Here is a 17,857-nt window from a genome sequence, read left to right on the forward strand (position 1 = left end):
TCCTCCTACAATGAGAGAATCCACCCCATGCTTGATGCCATTGACAAGCTCCGCAACCTCATGGTTATGGAGGAAGGCATACAGCTGCCCACCATTGTTGTTGTGGGAGACCAGTCATCTGGAAAATCCGATTGAAGAAAATAGATAAAGGGAAATAAGGAGAATAAGACACAGAATTATAGTGGTTCAGCTACTTGATATAGCCTACGTCCACTTGAAAGAGAGTTGTTTGCTCTTATTCATCATAAGAATTACAAAAGGTTCAGTAGTACATATATATATATATATATGTAAAACTCTCTTAGTATGCAGTCCCAAGAAGACTGTTCTAATTCCAATATAGTGGTACAGTTGAGAACCTTGGTCCAACGGTAATATAGGTGAGTATTAATCAGAGCAATTATTCCAACATTCCCCCTCAAGCTTGTGCGAGAATATTGATCGAACCAAGCTTGGACAAAAAAGACTTTCAAATTGAGCTAAGGAGAGCCCTTTAGTGAAGACATCAGCCAATTGTTTGTTGCTTCGAATAAAGGCTGTGCGAATAATATTGGATTGCACCTTTTCTTGAACAAAATGACCATCTACTTCGATATGCTTCGTTCGTTCGTGAAAGACAGGATTCGCAGCGATATGGATTGCTGCTTGATTATCGCAAAACAAGGTCATGGGTTCAGGATCTGTGAAGCCCAAGTCATTCAAAAGACTGCGAAGCCAAATTAATTCGCAAGTGAGAGGAGCCATGGCTCTGTACTCGGCTTCGGCACTAGATCGAGCAATGACATTTTGCTTCTTACTCTTCCAAGTAACTAGATTCCCTCCAACAAAAGTGCAATATCCAGTGGTGGACTTTCGATCAACTGTACATCCTGCCCAATCGGCATCTGAATACCCAATAATATTAGTGTTCCCATTCTTTTTCATTAGAATTCCACGACCAGGGGAGCCCTTTAAATATCTAAGAATTCTCTTGACAGCTTGCAAGTGGGTGGTTCTTGGAGCATGCATATGTTGGCTGACTAAGCTAACGGCATGAGCAATATCAGGACGAGTGATGGTGAGATAGATAAGCTTGCCAACCAGCCGCTGATAGTAACCAACATCTGATAACAATTCTCCATCAAGGCCAAGTTTTTTCTTTACATCTATGGGATTGGCAATAGGTTTTGTCTCCATCATTCTTGTTTCTTTAAGTAGATCAAGGACATATTTCCGCTGGTTAAGAAATAATCCTTTCCTAGACGCAGCAATTTCGATCCCCAAAAAATATTTTAAGGATCCCAAATCCTTAATGGCAAACTTCTGGTGAAGAAATAACTTCAGCTTGGTAATTTCTGCAAGATTACTTCCAGTGATAATAATGTCATCAACATATATAAGCACTATTAGTTTGCTACCATTCTCATCCTTAACAAATAAAGATGAGTCAGCAGAACTCCTCTGAAATTTTACACTTTCAAGAACAGAACTTAGTTTTGCATACCAAGCCCTTGGTGATTGCTTAAGGCCGTAGATAGCCTTGTGTAACTTGCATACCATACCTTCTTGTTTTTCTTGAGGATGTCCAGGAGGTAAGCTCATGTAGACTTCTTCTTCTAACTCTCCATGTAAAAAAGCATTTTTAACATCCATTTGGAAGAGAGGCCAATCATTGTTGGCTGCAACTGACAAAAGGACTCTCACAGTATTCATTTTAGCAACTGGAGCAAAAGTTTCTTTGTAGTCAACCCCAAACGTTTGAGTAAACCCCTTTGCAACAAGCCTGGCTTTATGCCTTTCAAGAGAGCCATCACTTTTAAATTTAGTCTTGTAAACCCACTTACATCCAACTGCCCTTTTTCCTTGTGGCAATTTAACAATACTCCAAGTGCAATTTTCGTCAAGAGCCTGAAGTTCTTCCCTCATAGCATCTCTCCAAACGGACTGAGAATTCGCTTCTTCAAAGGAAGATGGTTCACAATACTTTGAAATGTTGCTTAAAAAGGCAGCATGAGACAGAGATACATTTGCAGAGGAGATGTAGTTCTCTATAGGATACCTGGATGCAAAAGTAATGTAATCTTTCAGTCTTGCTGGCTGATGTTGTTCTCTTATAGGATTGCGTCGTGGTGCAGCGATGACATTAACTTCAGACTCACCATTTATTTCAGTTTGAACACCATTAGGACTTTCAGCCCTATGCTCATCATTATGCTGAGGAAAAAAATTCTCATCTGGAATATCATTTGATGAACAAGGAAATAAATCTGTTTCTATCAATGGTAATGGAATACCATTAGATAATTGTTCCCCCTGAGGATTATTCTCTGAAGTCTTTTCAAAAAAGGATTTGGATTCATCAAACTTGACATCTCGTGAGATCAGAACCCGTCTTTGTTTTACATCATAACATTTGTAACCCTTTTGAGTTGTGGAATAACCAAGAAAAGCACACTTAATAGCTCGAGAATCAAGTTTGTCACGGTTTGAAGCTTGCACATGAACATAACACACACAACCGAAGACCCGTAAATGAGAAATCAATCTTCCTTTTCTTGAGAATTTCCAAAGGAGACTTAAACTTGAGAATGCGACTGGGTAGCCTATTGATTAGATATGCTGCTGTAAGAACACCATGTGACCAAAAAATTTTTGGAACATTCATATTCAACATAATAGACCTTGTCTTTTCAAGAAGATCACGATTCTTCCTTTCAGCTATTCCATTTTGTTGGGGAGTTCCAACACAACTTGTTTGATGCATGATACCATAAGAGCTCAAGTACTGAGTCATAGAGCTATTTACGAATTCGGTGCCATTATCAGTTCTTAAAACTTTAATTTGAGAGTCAAATTGATTCATGACAAGCTTGTGAAAATCCTGGAAAACAGAAGCAACTTCACTCTTTGATTTCAACAAATACGACCAAGTTGCTTGAGAACAATCATCAACAAAAATGACAAAATATTTGAAACCATCATGCGATTCTAATGGAACTGGTCCCCATACATCCGACTGAACAAGCTCAAAAGGTCTACTTTTTTGAGTTACCAATGAGCTAAAAGACAACCGAGTTTGCTTTGAGAACCGACAAACTTCACAGCCATGAGGCGCGTTATTTAAGGAGGAAAACATATTTGATAGAACAATATTGGAAGGATGACCGAGACGTTGATGCCACAAAACTCCATTTGGATAAGAACTGGCTTGGAACACCCCTGTTGTAGATTTTGAGGGCATTTGATGTACGATGTACAAGCCATTCAAATAATGTCCTCTACCAATCGTCCTCAATGTGTAACACCCCGACTCTGTCCTCTACCAATCGTCCTCAATGTGTAACACCTCGACTCCAAATTAAGTGTCTATTTTAAATTGATTTAAAATAAATTACGAATTTACCCTCGGGGTAGGGGTAAATTGGTCATTTTCTTATCCGGAAGGATTTTGGGACCACGAATGGTATTTTTGGGTAGGTGGTACTGAGACGAATTCGTAGACACGCGGTAGGCTTGAATCGGAGTTGTAACAAAAAAGTTACGATCAAACCATTATCAGTGGTAAACTTGTAAATATTTCAAAAAAGTTTGGTAAAAATCAGATTTTTTTCACCTCAGCTCTCTGTCTCCTCGCGCGCGCTCGACTCTCTCTCTTCGGTTCTCTCTGCACCGGTCATGGCCAGGCACGCCACCGGTCCCGATCGACTCTTCTCGACGTCCCGATCAAGGCTAGCCTGTTTTCCCCGTCGCAAACCACGAACTCCCGCCACGAGCTCGACTGGTTTGAACCGGAGCTTTCCCGTCGTCGCGCGGCCGGCTCCGCCGCCCAAACTTGGTGAGTGAGGTATGGTTTCTCATCCATTTTACGAGTTCTAGCTGACTGTTGTATAGGTTTGGACCGATTCGTGGTCTAGAAAAATCGATTAGAAAACCTAGATTTTGGCCGAATTTCAAAGTGAAATTTTGGCCAGTTGCCACCTGAATTGGACCTTCCCGTAGTTGAATGAAGTGATCCTGACCTTGAGTAGTAGCTACGATAGGAAGGGTGAGCTTGGGTGTAGAGTTTTTCCGTCACCAGAATTACTCTGCACACCCACGCGCTGCCAGCACGTGTGACGGCGCATGGGCGAGGCTAGTGAAGATGCAATTTAACCCGATGAGATCCTTAGGTTGTCACAAGCGCATAGAAATTCGCGGATCTCAATTCGTTTGACTATCGAACGAATTTTCGTATATTGTGCGTTATCCGGGTTCGATAGGTTCTGACCGTTGGATCTTTTCCGAATTAAAATATGTTGTTCTAGGTATTCTTAGGACCGTATGGGACTTCACGGATTATGAATCGGAGCCCCGGATGTTCCGATTCAATAAAGCAAAGTTGCGGGTTAGCGATAACCGTAAAAAAAAAAAAATTCGTGAACGATTCCTAAACCTGTAATCGGACCTTAGGAGACCTTCTTCAACGTGCAAGTATTGGGAATTTGGGGATTTAAGCATTTAAATTTTGATTTCATCTTCGATGTAATTTTATGTTAATTAACGGTTCGTATCTCGAAATAGGTGTTTCAACTGCACATACTCAGCAGGTAGGACCCGCACGTGCTCAGGCATCGTGGGAATATTTGTGAGTGGACTTTCTTTTCAATCATATGCATGGTTTTGTTGATGAAGGATTTTTGCATAATGTTTTTATGGCTTGTTGAATATATTATATTCATTAGATGAATTTGATGTTGTATAGCGCTTTGGCAATATATTGTGAGTTTGGCATTTTGGGTATTGAGAGTGTATTTTTATAAGGGTTGTGGGGAAGTATATGTATATATTCTCTATAGACGAGATACTTGGATTGTTGAAGGGTGTTGTGGAAGAACTTGATTATGAGGGGTGGTTGAGAGAAGTTGTATGATTACACTATTTAAGTACCTTCCCCATTACACTATGTAAGTACCTTCCCCATTTTAGTATGACTTTTTGAATAATGAAAGCATGTTGCTGGTTGAGATTTTTATTTTATGTATATTGCAGGTTGAAAATTTTTGTTGGGTTTGCTTAAATTACAAGGGAGACTCTACCAAAATTTTGGTAGAAAGTCTCGGTTTCTTAGTAAGTGGGCCCGGCATCGGGAAGATGTCAGAACAAAGACGGGGTCCGCTTCGGTTTCCGGGAAATTCCGGGGCGGGTCCCATCACAATGTGACTCAATCCTGAAAAATCACATCATGAGGGGAAAAAATAGCATTGCAATTTAGAGAATTAGTTACTCTTCCAACTGACATGAGCTGCAACGGAAAGGAAGGTACATAAAGAGTAGCAGAGTCAGTTTTTGAATTAAAAAATGTAATCCTTCCTTGACCCATCACCTGAACATTCATACCATTTTCCACAGAAACAGATTGCGTCTCCGCTGATGCCTTGAAGTTATGAAGATTATTCTTTTGATTTGTCATGTGATCGGTAGCACCCGAATCAATGATCCAAAAATTTGAGTTTGAAATAGATATTAGTGCAGACATGAAGGCACAGAAAATACCTGAAGCCACAATTCCATCAAGAGGAGAATTCTTTGATTTGCCCAAATGTTGAAGAAATGACGCAAAATGGCCAAGAAGAGCCGATGGATTTGTAGAAATATTTGCATAAGCATCAGTTTGACTTGCACCACCATTCTGAGTTATATTTCCAGATGAACCATGTTGTTGAAGATAAGTAGCAAACTGACCAAGCAAGGCGGAAGGATTTGACGTGAAATTTGCCATGATATCATTGGGTACATAATTAAAACATACAGCAGCATTGGCTTCAGAATTTTGTGAACCTTTATCTTTACTGAATTTAGGCTTCAAATGTGGATGGAGAACCCAACATCTGTCCCTGGTGTGCTTCTTTTGCCCACAATAACTGCAAGTAATATTTGGTTTCTTACTTTTGAATGACTTGCTTTCTGACATTTTGGAACTTGACACAAATGCACTAGAATCTGAACTTCCAGCATTTGTTTTTGTTTCCATGTTCATGACTTTCTTCCTGATTTCTTCTCGCTGTATTGTTGTGCACACGTTGTTCAAGGAAGGTATCTCAGCATTCACCAATATATGACTACGAAGATCTTCATATTCTTGATCTAAACTTGCTCAGAGCTGAAAAATTTTATCCTCCTCTGCTCGTTTCAAAAAAGTAGCAGAATCTGTAGTATGAGGTCTATAAAGAGACAGCTCATTCCACATGCTCTTAAGCTTCCCAAGATGCTCAATGAATGGTTTCCCATCTTGATAACACCTAGCAATTTCTTTCTTTAACTGAAAAATCCTGGCAGCATTGTTTTGTTGCCCATACATTTCTTGCACAGATTCCCAAAGGTGATGTGCGGAATCTGAAAAGCTAAAAATCTCAGCCAGTTGAGGTTCCATGGAGTTAAGTAGCCAAGACATAACAAGCTGGTCTTTACAGAAAAAGTCCTCAAACTTTGGATCGCTAGCCTCTGGTGCTCGAATGGTTCCATTGATGAAACCAAGCTTCGATCTTCCTCCAAGAGCCAACTAACAGCCCTTGACCAAGTAATATAATTAAACCCATTTAAAAGCACTGAACAGAGACAAAGATTAGGATTACCATCGACATCCATGGTAAAGACAGAAGCCTTGTCAGATGAAACACCCATGAGAAGTCAAAGAGACAAGATACTCAAGAGTTCTGCTCTGATACCATGAAGAAATAGATAAAGGGAAATAAGGAGAATAAGACACACAGAATTATAGTGGTTCAGCTACTTGATATAGCCTACGTCCACTTGAAAGAGAGTTGTTTGCTCTTATTCATCATAAGACTTACAAAAGGTTCAGTAGTACATATATATATATATGTAAAACTCTGTAGTATGCAGTCCCAAGAAGACTGTTCTAATTCCAATATAGTGGTACAGTTGAGAACCTTGGTCCAACGGTAATATAGGTGAGTATTAATCAGAGCAATTATTCCAACACCAGTGTTCTTGAGTCCCTCGCCGGCATCAGCCTTCCGCGTGGATGGGGAATCAGCACAAGGGTTCCTCTCATAATGAGGCTTCAGCACCACTCTGATCCTGACCCAGATCTTTCACTGGAGTACAATGGCCGAGTTGAGCACACTGATGAGGACAATATTTCTGAGGACATTGTGAATGCCACCAATCTGATTGCTGGGGACTGTAAGGGAATTTCAGACACCCCATTGACCTTGTTGGTGAAGAAGAATGGTGTGCCTGATTTGACCATGGTTGACCTCCCTGGAATCACTAGGGTTCCAGTTCGTGGGAAGCCTCTGAATATCGCTGATCAGATCAAAGATATGATCATGAAGTATATAAAACCAGATGAGAGCATCATTTTGAATGTTTTATCTGCTTCTACTGATTTTAGCACATGTGAGTCAATTAGTATGTTGCGGAGTGTGGATAAAACTGGTGAGAGGACTCTGGCTGTGGTTACAAAGGTTGATATGGCACCAGAGGGACTGCTGGATAAGGTTACAGCTGATGATGTGCGTATTGGTCTTGGCTATGTCTGCGTAAGGAACTTGATTCGAGATGAAACGTATGAGGAGGCGAGGAGTATTGAGGATCGATTATTTGATAAGTCTATGGTTGGGATTCAGGTTTTGGCTGACAAGTTGGTCCAAATTCAAGCTGCTAGCATAGCTAGAAACTTGCCTGATATTGTAAAGAAGATCAATGACAAGCTGAATTCTTACCTTTCAGAGCTCAACAAAATGCCGAAAAAGCTCTCATCTGTTGCTGAGGCCATGACTGCTGTTATGCAGATCATTGGAACATCCAAAGAATCACTTAAGAAAATTCTTGTGAGGGGAGAATTTCATGAGTTCCTGGATGACAAACACATGCATTGCACGGCTAGGCTTGTTGAGATGCTCAATAAGTGCTCAGATCAGCTTCACGAGTGCAACGAGAGTGACCCCAAAAGTAATTTCTTAAAGGAGGAGATTGCAATTTTAGAGGCGGCAAAAGGTTGACAGGACCCGACCTAATTTTCGCTTTGAAAACCGAGCCGACTCCTGAATTGTCGGACACAAATGACCTTTTTACCCTTTTCCTTAATTAATTTCCTTCCGACTTCTGCCGAAAATTCGGCAGAGTCTCCCCTGTATTTTGACCATACCCAAAGTCTTCCACCTGCCAAACAGTCTCAGAAATCCTACCAACAGCCAGACTAATTCAACAAACAGTTTCCAACCTCAGTTCCTTATGTTCAACAAGATATCAGAGCAATTTCTAAACAGATTTACAGAATTACAAAGAAGTACAACAAGTTCCTACGCTTTGGTGGTGGGTCGGGAGTTAGGGTGATGGCCCGAGTGATTTCCTTCGTTCTTCTACGGCCTGGGGGCGAAAAACAAGTTAAAATTGTGAGTGGATAAAAATAATGTTCGAGAAAACATTTCAGAACATAATAACCCCCGTTTTGAAAACATAGGGATAAAACTATAATCTGCTCATAATCAACTCGAAATATTCAATTAAACGTAAATACACATAATTACATAAATATTCACATAATATGCACAATATATTCTAGTGATATGTACGGAGTATCAAAGATACTAATAGAAAGGCATGAAATCGTAACTGCATTAAAAACTTAAGAATCCTTTAAAACTGCCACCTAACTGTACCCCTGATATCCGTCAATCCCCTGGCAGGTCTCGGGCGTCACACAGGCTACCCGAGCCACAAACTGGCGAAATCAGGGGACTATGATCGGCCTGATCCGCCGGCAGGTCCTCGGTGACACCAAGTCACTCGAGTCGCTCAGGCAGGATGCAGGGGACCGTAGTCAGCCTGATCCGCTATCCTGGCAGGTCTCGGAGACACAGAGTCAGCCGAGCCGCAATCCTGGCAGGTCTTGGGACGCCAAGTCTGCCGAGCAGCAAATCCTGGCACTCACGGTCCGAGCGTCCCCGGAACTCGTGAGGCAAGTCAAGTGCACTGACTAACTGAAATCAGACCGGATGTCCGTCGACATCGGTCCAACTCTGGATAATCACCAACTGTAGGGCGGGTACATGGTGGTCTAAAATAACTGTTTCTGATAAAAACTGATCTATTCTGAACTCTGGTAAATCTGAACTAAACCACTAATTTGGCCTCAAAATCACAAATCTGCTGCTTGTCTAATTTTATAAAATAAGGGTATTTGCATCATAAAATTTATGTTGAAATCACTTATTCAAGATCAAATATAAAATATAATTATAAAATCTTTTTGAGAAAGAAAAGTCCACTCACTGCTGGTCCGAGCTAGCTGGACCTCTCGAGGGTCCCTCCTGTGGATTAGCCGGACTCCTAGTGCCTGCTTATCCAAGAATAATAAATTAAACAACTGCTGGATAAATAGAATTTAAATTAAACACCCTGCCCCCGGCTCCTAGAAATGCGTGCATTTTATCCCGAGTTACTCCTATGCCCACATTAATCTTTTTCAAACATTGGAACAAGTCTAGGAGGTTCGACACTCAGCTAAGCGATAAACTATCCCGTGGGGTCCACGGAGCCCGATGGCCAATCTGATCATCCCTGAAGGTTTCTCATAGGACGGGAACCAAGTTCTGCGAATTTGGTCCGAATCGGACGGTCGGGTTGGCCAAAGTCGCGTTATCGCTTAAAACCCAAACCCTAGCCCTAGGGTTCGCGATTCCGGGGTATCCGGGACTCCGATTCGCGATCCGTCGAATCCCACGGGATCCTGAAATCACGTAGACCGACATATCCAAAATTCAGCGCGATCCAACGATTACACGACACTGCACCCACGGATTGCGCGATATGGAAAATCCGTTCGGGGCTCAAACGGACTCCGAATTGAGATCCGCGAAATCCCACGCGCTCGTGACGACATGAGGACCTCAAAAATGGCCAGAGCCGTGTCACCACAATGGCCCACGCGCCGCCACACGCGCGGGGCAGATCGGGTGTCCAAAGCGATTCGGGTGTGCCGAAAAATCGTGGAACCGAGACTCCAAACTCCTACCCTAGGTAAAACACCCTATTTGGAGTCACTTTTGTTCTTGGACCACCCCCAAAAAGTGGCCGGAAATGGCCGATCACGGCGGTCGAAGTTCGGCCGATTTTCAAATCGAAAATCGAGTGATCTAGAGATTGAATCGATCTAAACCCAGCCAACCAGCAGATAGAGCATGAGAAATAGATGAAAATCCATACCTCACTCGACTGATTTGGTTGAGAAACGGAGGAGATCGAGCGACCCGATCGAAATTTTTTCCAGTTTCCGGCCAGAATCCGGCGTGCGCAGGGCTGGGGCTGGTCGGGAAATGTCGGCGGGCGAGCTGCGGTTCAGATGGGACCGGCGCCGGAGATCGGCTCGCGGGGTGGCGGCGGCTAGGACGGCTGGAAGGGGAGGGGATCGCGGGCTGGGTGCAATCGGGAGAGGAGAGAGAAATGACGGGGGAGAGAGAGAAACAGGGATAAAAATTTGATTTTTGTCCAAATTACCATTTTGCCTTTCGCGATGTTTTGATCGTAATTTCTTCGTTAAAACTCCGATTCGTGTCTACGGACTCCTTTCGTCGTGCTCTACGCAACGGCGCAAGCGGAATTCCCGAATTCTTTTCCGATCAAAAAGTCAAATTTTTCCCCTTAAAAAAAATGCGAGGGCAAAACCGTCTTTTGGCTAGAATAAAGAAATCTAAATTTTTAGATATTTTGGTTTGGGTTCTTACATATAACCCTTCCCAATTTCATTCCGCACAATGCTTTTCTTATAGTCTTGCAGGGTAAAGTTAAGGGGATTTCGAGCATACCTATTGGGTTTGTTGAGCAGGTTTGGAGTTATATTGACGATGTGGTTTTGTCTGTGTTAATAAGAAATACAGAAAACTATTACCATGTTCAACTGTCTGCCAGAAGAGCAGGCCATAATCTTATTGAAAAGATGAAAGAAAGGTCGATTAATTGGATGACGGAGATAGTGGAAATGGAGAAACTAACTGATTATACATGTAATCTGGAATATATATCTGAATGGCAAAGGCTCATGACTGAACAAGAAACATTCATCAGAAAGGTCTTGCATGAATATCTGATACTTGGACCCAACGCTAAGATAAACATAAATTTAGAGGGAATTGGGGTGGTTGAAGTTGGAGGTCTAAGGAAGTACCCACATGTCCTATTGTCTCAAGCTTTTGACTTGAAAATGCGGATGACTGCGTATTGGAATGTTGTGCTGAGAAGGTTGATTGATATCATGGCTTTGCATTTGCAGCTGAGTGTTTCAAACCTTGTGAACAAGGACATGGAGATTGAGATTATGAATGAACTACTGGGACCTAACCATGGTGGTGGGATTGAGAGGATGCTGGAGGAACCTCCATCAATTGCAGTGAAGCTCCAGAAGCTCATCAAGAGCATCAAAAAGCTCAAGGAGTCTAAAGAGGTTGTGTGTAAGATCATGGACGACAGGTTTACTCACGCCGATTACCTTGTGTGATAGATAACTAAGGAGTCCAGTTAAATTATGGTATGTTTCGTGTGAAAGAAGGCATTTTGCCAATGATGTGTGGTTGATCGGTTTGTACTTAATTATGGATGTGCATTTTGTTTATCATGTACCTGGTTGGTTGATGTTCTTGTGTGGATGATCTGTTTCTACTTAATTATAAGCACATTCTGTTTTTGTCTTTTGGGTTGCTAAACCTTCCCAGGCTTGTTCCTGGAATAGGAGGAAATTTCTATCCTCTGTTCCTTCCTAGATCTCTAATTCACGACACTGGGGGTGATGGTAGAAACACCTTCCTTTGTCATTATCACAATTTGAACCCTTTTGGGGCCTTTTCTCTTTGAGTTGGGACCCTTGTTAGTCTTCCATTTGGTCAATGGGAATCTATTGGCATTTGCTTTTGCCAAGCTCAATGGGAATAATTAATCACTTCCCAATGGAGCTCTGGCCTTCTAGGCACTTGTTCTTTAGAATGTTATAGCCCTGTTTGATAGGCCGGATTGGATTAGGTAGATTCAATTGAAATGAACATGGATCCTAACCATTGTTTGGTGGGCTTAATTGTCTCATCCTACAATTACAAAGATTACAGCTGATGATGTGGACATTGGTCGCTATGTCTGTGTAAGGAACCGGATTCGATATGAAACGTATGAGGAGGCGAGGGCTATTGCATGTCGATTATTTGAAACTGATCCTTTTCTTTCGAAGATTGATAAGTCTATGGTTGGAATTCAGGTTTTGGCTGACAAGTTGGTCCAAATTCAAGCTGCTAGCATAGCTAGAAACTTGCCATGATATTGTAAAGAAGATCAATAACAAGCTGAATTCTTACCTTTCAGAGCTCAACAAAATGCCGAAAAAGCTCTCATCTGTTGCTGAGGCCATGACTGCTGTTATGCAGATCATTGGAATATCCAAAGAATCACTTAAGAAAATTCTTGTGAGGGGAGAATTTGATGAGTTCCCGGATGACAAACACATGCTTTGCAAGGCCAGGCTTGTTGAGATGCTCAATAAGTGCTCAGATCAGCTTCACGAGGGCAATGTGAGTGACCCCAAAAGTAATTTCTTACTGGAGGAGATTGCGATTTTGGTGGAGGCAAAAGGTATCAACCTTCCTAATTTGTTCCGCGCAATGCTTTTCTTATAGTTTTGCAGGGTAAAGTTAAGGGGATTTTGAGCATACCTATTGGGTTTGTTGAGCAGGTTTGGAGTTATATTGAGGATGTGGTTTTGTCTGTTTAACGAGAAATACATAAAACTATTACCATGTTCAATTGTCTGCCAGAAGAGCAGGCCATAATCTTATTGAAAAGATGAACGAAAGGTCGATTAATTGGATGACGGAGATAGTGGAAATGGAGAAACTGACTGATTATACATGTAATCCAGAATATCTATCCTAATCGAATAGGCTCATAACTGAACAAGAAACATTCATCAAAACGGTCTTGAATAATTATCTGATACCTGGACATTGGGATGGTTGAAGTTGGAGGTCTAAAGAAGTACTCACATGTCCTATTGTCCCAAGCTTTCAACTTGAAAATGCGGATGACTGCGTATTGCAATGTTGTGCTGAGAAGGTTCATTAATATTATGGCTTTGCATTTGCAGCTGAGTGTTTCAAACCTTGTGAACAAGGACTTGGAGATGGAGATTATGAATGAGCTACTGGGACCAAACAATGGTGGTGGGATTGAGAGGATGCTGGAGGAACCTCCATCAATTGCAGTGAAGCGCCAGAAGCTCATCAGGAGCATCAAAAAGCTCGAGGAGTCTAAAGAAGTTGTGTGTAAGATCATGGACGACAGGTTTACTTACGCCGATTACCTTGTGTGATAGATAACCAAGGAGTCCAGTTAAATTATGGTTGTTTCGTGTGAAAGAAGGCATTTAACCGACTGGGTTTGCGTGTCATGGCAATTTTGAGGTTTTTCTTGTTCGTTTGAAGGATCTTGCCTGATTGGGCTTATGTGCGTTCACATGATCACATCTTCATATTTGTCATCATTATGCAAATGTTCATATATACTCTTCGGAATGAGAATTAATGCAAAGGTTTGAGACTTGATATTGGCATGATTTGTGTTATTTATATGCAAAGGTCCCAAAACTATAATGAACTGAAAGTGCAATAGAGTGATTTTACGGAAGTGCTTTTGTAATATGGAAAGGCAAAATAAATAAATAGACGCTCTTTTAAGAATTTTTTTTATGTGATTCTTCCCCTTCCAATCTAAAACAAAATTCCTCAGACACAAAGACAGCCAACTCTCAGCTTGTGGAGTTTACCCTTCTGCCACCCAAAGTAAAACTAGATTTCCTTCTTTGAACTCATAGCCTTTCAGAAAAACTGAACAATAAGGAAAGTGCCTTTTCTTCTGAACAAGTCGATGAACTCCCTCCCATGAAGCAATCTCACCACACAGCGCCTGGATGAAAGCAGAGAGAAAAGCCTCTCCAACCATTTGTTTTCTGTTCTTTGCAAATACCTTAAGTGTGATTGAAACTGTGAAACTTTTAAGATTTGTTGCCTAATAAAGCGATTTTCAGAATGTCCTATGGCTACCAAATTACTAGATCTGAATTTGATGTGGTAGACATAGGACGAATGTGTTGTGTTATTTCCTCTTCTAAGAGGGTCACTAACTGAAGATTGCATATAGAACAACAATGACTGTCCCTGCTCATAAAAATGCTTGACATGTAGACAATTACTAACGCTGGATATTTTTAACATTTGAAGAGAAAACTATAATGCAGGGACATGGTCCAAACAGGGAAACGTATGGAAATTAGGGGGAGTGAGTTTGCAGGAATTTACAACAAATTAGCATATCACCAATGGTTTCCTCGCTGCTATGCCACATATAAGAAATCCAATCATTTTCATGGAAGGTTTTGTTAATGATTAGCTTTGAGATATGGGGAAAAAGGACAACATAGCAGCCAACAAGGTGGTGTTCAATGTGATGCAAGACACCGCAAAGTAAATATAGGACAAGTTGGAACAAATGTGCAAGTCAATGTCCAATAAATTGTTCCTTAGAGCAACTCCAGCGGCAAACAAGGAGCTCAAGCCCGGGTTGGGAGTGGGACCCACGAAGTCGGGCTGGCCCTCAGGCCAGTTCAGCCTGAGCTCAAGCCCGAGGGCTGGGCTGATGTCATTGCTGACTCCAGGCTGGCATCAGCCCACTCATTTGATTTTTTTTTCTGTTGCCATGTGGCGTCGTTTGGGCTCTTCGATCGGATTTTTTCCTCCAATCCAACGGCAACCAATTTTTTTGCAATAAGATACTGAAAAAAAATTTGGAAATTTTTTAAAAAAATACCCAAAAATTAATGAATTTTTTTCTATAAATACCAGCCAATTTTTTTTTAACATTTATTTGAAATTTGAAATTGAAAATTTTATTCGATTATGAGATATGAATAGTATTGATACTTAGGAACCCGAAAATCTTATCCGAAAAATATTATCCAAATTAATTATTGAGGTAAAAAAATTTGTGAAAAAAACAAAAAAATGAATAGTAATTGCCCTTTGCCATGGCAACGGGTGGAAACACAAAATACTATTTGCAAGGGCAACCACTATTCACTTGAATAGTGGCTGCCCTAGCTCCCCCCTTGCCATGGCTAAGAGCATCTCCACCCATAAGGGCTAAGGCAAGGGCAAGGGCAAGTAAGGGCTGCAACTATTCATATGAATAGTGGCAGCCTTGCCTTTTTTGGTTCCACCCCAAAAGGCTAGGGCAAGGGCAAGAAAAAAAAAAGAATATGCAACAAAATATAAACTTGTTATGTATTTATAGGGAAAGTGAATAAAATTGTTATGTATTTATAGGGAAAACATCCATAATTTTTTGGTTTTTTTTTAATAAAAAATTTGATTTTTTTTTTTTCAATTTTTTTGACTCGTTGATGTTAGCGTGACATCACCACTGACATCAGCAAACTCGGGCTGAAGCCCAGGCAAAATCTGCCCTTGGGCTTGCCCAGGCTGGTGGGACCCAGGGCTTGCCCAGGCTGCAGGTGCTGCGCTGGAGGTCCAAAAGTGAAGAAATGGGCCTCTTGCCCTGGCTAATATACCTGCGTTGGACATGCTCTAAAGGCAAATGGGTGGAGTTGCTCTTAGAGCAGTTCCAGTGGGCAACAATTTGCCCGGGCAAGGGAGGCCTAGGCCCAAAAAGTGTTTCCAGGGGGAAAATGCAGCCAGGGTAGTTGGTGGGATCCACAAGTCTGGGCTGGCCCAAAAGCAAGAATAGCCTAGACTGTTGCCTGAGTTTGCTGACATCAGCGATGACATCATCAACAAAAAAATTATAAAAATCTAAAAAAAAGTGTTTCCAACGACAAATGCAGCCAGGGTAGTTGGCGGGATTCACAAGTCTGGGCTGGCTCAAAGGCAAGAATAGCCTGGACTGTTGTCTGGATTTGCTAACGTCAGCGATGACATCATCAACAAAAAAAATTATAAAAATCTTTAAAAAATACTAAAAAATTTCAGATTTTTTTTTTTTTTATAAAAAAAAACTTGGTCATATTCTTCACTTCCGACGTCAAAACTCTATACAAATTCCTCTCCTCATATCTCATGTGAATAGTGATTTCCCTTGAGTTTCCATGGCAATGAATGGAAACACCACAAGCCTTTTGCAAGAGCTGTCACTATTCATGTGAATAGTAACAGGCATTGTCTTGCCCTTTCCTTTTGCCATGATAAATGAGTGAAAGTGCTCTTAAGGGTGCGCTCCTTCGGATGGAGCACCTAAACACCTTTAATTGGTGTGTTGCGGACTTGCAACAAATGCATGTGATGTATGATCCAGACGATAAGGCTCTCTTGTTGTGGAGATCCTTACCGTTGTCATATAACTCCCGTCAACAAAGAATTCATCACGTAACACGTTGGATCAAACAAGAGCCTGAATAAGAGGCTCAACTTCAGATAATATGGGCACTTGCAAAAAAGAGCTTGAATAAGAGGCTTGTTGACGCTCAAAATGGCCCGACCAATATTGAGTCCAACTTAGTGATGAGATGTACGGGGTCTTCAGCAGGGAAGAGGGCTGAGGCCCTTGGTGAAATAGGTTGGTGAGAGACCTGCAGAAGATAAAGTGGGAGAAACAATCGTTAAGCTTCGGACACCGGTGTGGTGCCGGCCGAAGGCTCTCCGATGCCTAAGTCAGTTACAGGTAGTAATTTTGGCAGAGTAACAGTAAAAGTGGGAGAATAGTTACCCTTTTTACCTGGGTACTGTTCCCTATTTATAGGGAAGTGAAAGTGGGAGCTTTGCACAAAGTTCCAATGTGGGACTTTGTGCAAGTCGCTGTGGTGGCGACACGTGTCCTGGAGATTAGGTTTGGCAGCTGGGAGCTTCGGCAGGTGTCTGGCACCTCGGAAGTGTGTCTTCCTTCGGCATGGGAGAAGGCGTGGTTGCCTTGGTGCTAGTCGCTTTGATGCTGGGTCTGTTCGGTTCATTATGGTGTAAACAGTAGTCCCCCAAGTTCGCGGTCGAGAAGTAACTTCTGGGTTGGGAACTTGTGAGTTTTTGTAATTGTAACCGAGCATTCCAGCTTCATTGGGAGCCGTAGGGCACTCCCTAGTCCCCCAAGTTGGCAAGCTATGAGTTGCGTCAACACATGAAATGTGTGATACAAGCTGTGTAAGCCTCTAGAACTGTTAGTAGCTGGGTACCTGGGTACTTGGGCATGTTGCAGATAGGATGGGAGCTGGGCCGTAGGAGGTTTTTTTTTTTTTTTTTTTTTTTTTTTTTTGAGCTTCGGGAGCTAGACCTTCGAGGGGTCTGGGTCTTTTGAAAATTTTGGAGAGACTCCACTTCTTCCATGGCCCTTGCCGTTCGGCAAGGGTCTAGCCTTTTTTTTTTTTTTGAGCTTCGGGGGCTAGACCTTCGAGAGGGCCGGGTCTTTTGAAAATTTTGGAGAGACTCTACTTCTTCCATGGCCCTTGCCGTTCGGCAAGGGTCTAGCCATTTTTTTGGGAGGGTCAACTTAGATAGAGGTAGAATGGTGGATGATGGGTGAAGGTGAAAACCTTCAGCATGTGTGTGAAGACTTGGGCAAGCGATAAAAATAAAGAAGACGAGATATAGTGGTTCACCCTCAATGAATGGGCTACGTCCACGGAGAAGGATGTTCTCATTATGATAATATTTGTTTACATTTGTACAAGGGGTTGCCCCCAAATATAAAGATAACATGTGAGAAGCCCAGCTCAGTCCTGAGGTCCAGAAAAAAGTCCAAGGCCTGAGGGTCAGGATTTAAGACCCGGATCCCCTTCTAAGGAAAGAGCAGTCTTCTTTTATAGGTGAGGGGGAGTCTCCATCGCTTGTAGTTTTCC

The 17,857-nt window shown here is 41.9% G+C and overlaps 1 protein-coding gene and 1 pseudogene across 1 annotated transcript in view; both read left to right on the forward strand.

Annotated features, from left to right (window-relative positions):
* LOC117618160 overlaps positions 1 to 11,711 on the forward strand; it is a 16,905-nt gene extending 5,194 nt beyond the window's left edge. Inside the window, exons 5-7 of the mRNA XM_034347770.1 lie at positions 6 to 127; positions 6,961 to 7,984; positions 10,711 to 11,711. Coding sequence (XP_034203661.1) covers positions 6 to 127; positions 6,961 to 7,984; positions 10,711 to 11,479 — 1,915 coding nt within the window. The 3' untranslated portion in view covers positions 11,480 to 11,711. The remainder of the gene's footprint in view (positions 1 to 5; positions 128 to 6,960; positions 7,985 to 10,710) is intronic.
* On the forward strand, positions 11,596 to 13,333 carry LOC117618161 (annotated as a pseudogene).
* Positions 13,334 to 17,857: the final 4,524 nt, after the last annotated feature.

The sequence above is a fragment of the Prunus dulcis genome, chromosome 2 (assembly GCF_902201215.1).
Source record: "Prunus dulcis chromosome 2, ALMONDv2, whole genome shotgun sequence".
Lineage (NCBI taxonomy): Eukaryota > Viridiplantae > Streptophyta > Magnoliopsida > Rosales > Rosaceae > Prunus > Prunus dulcis.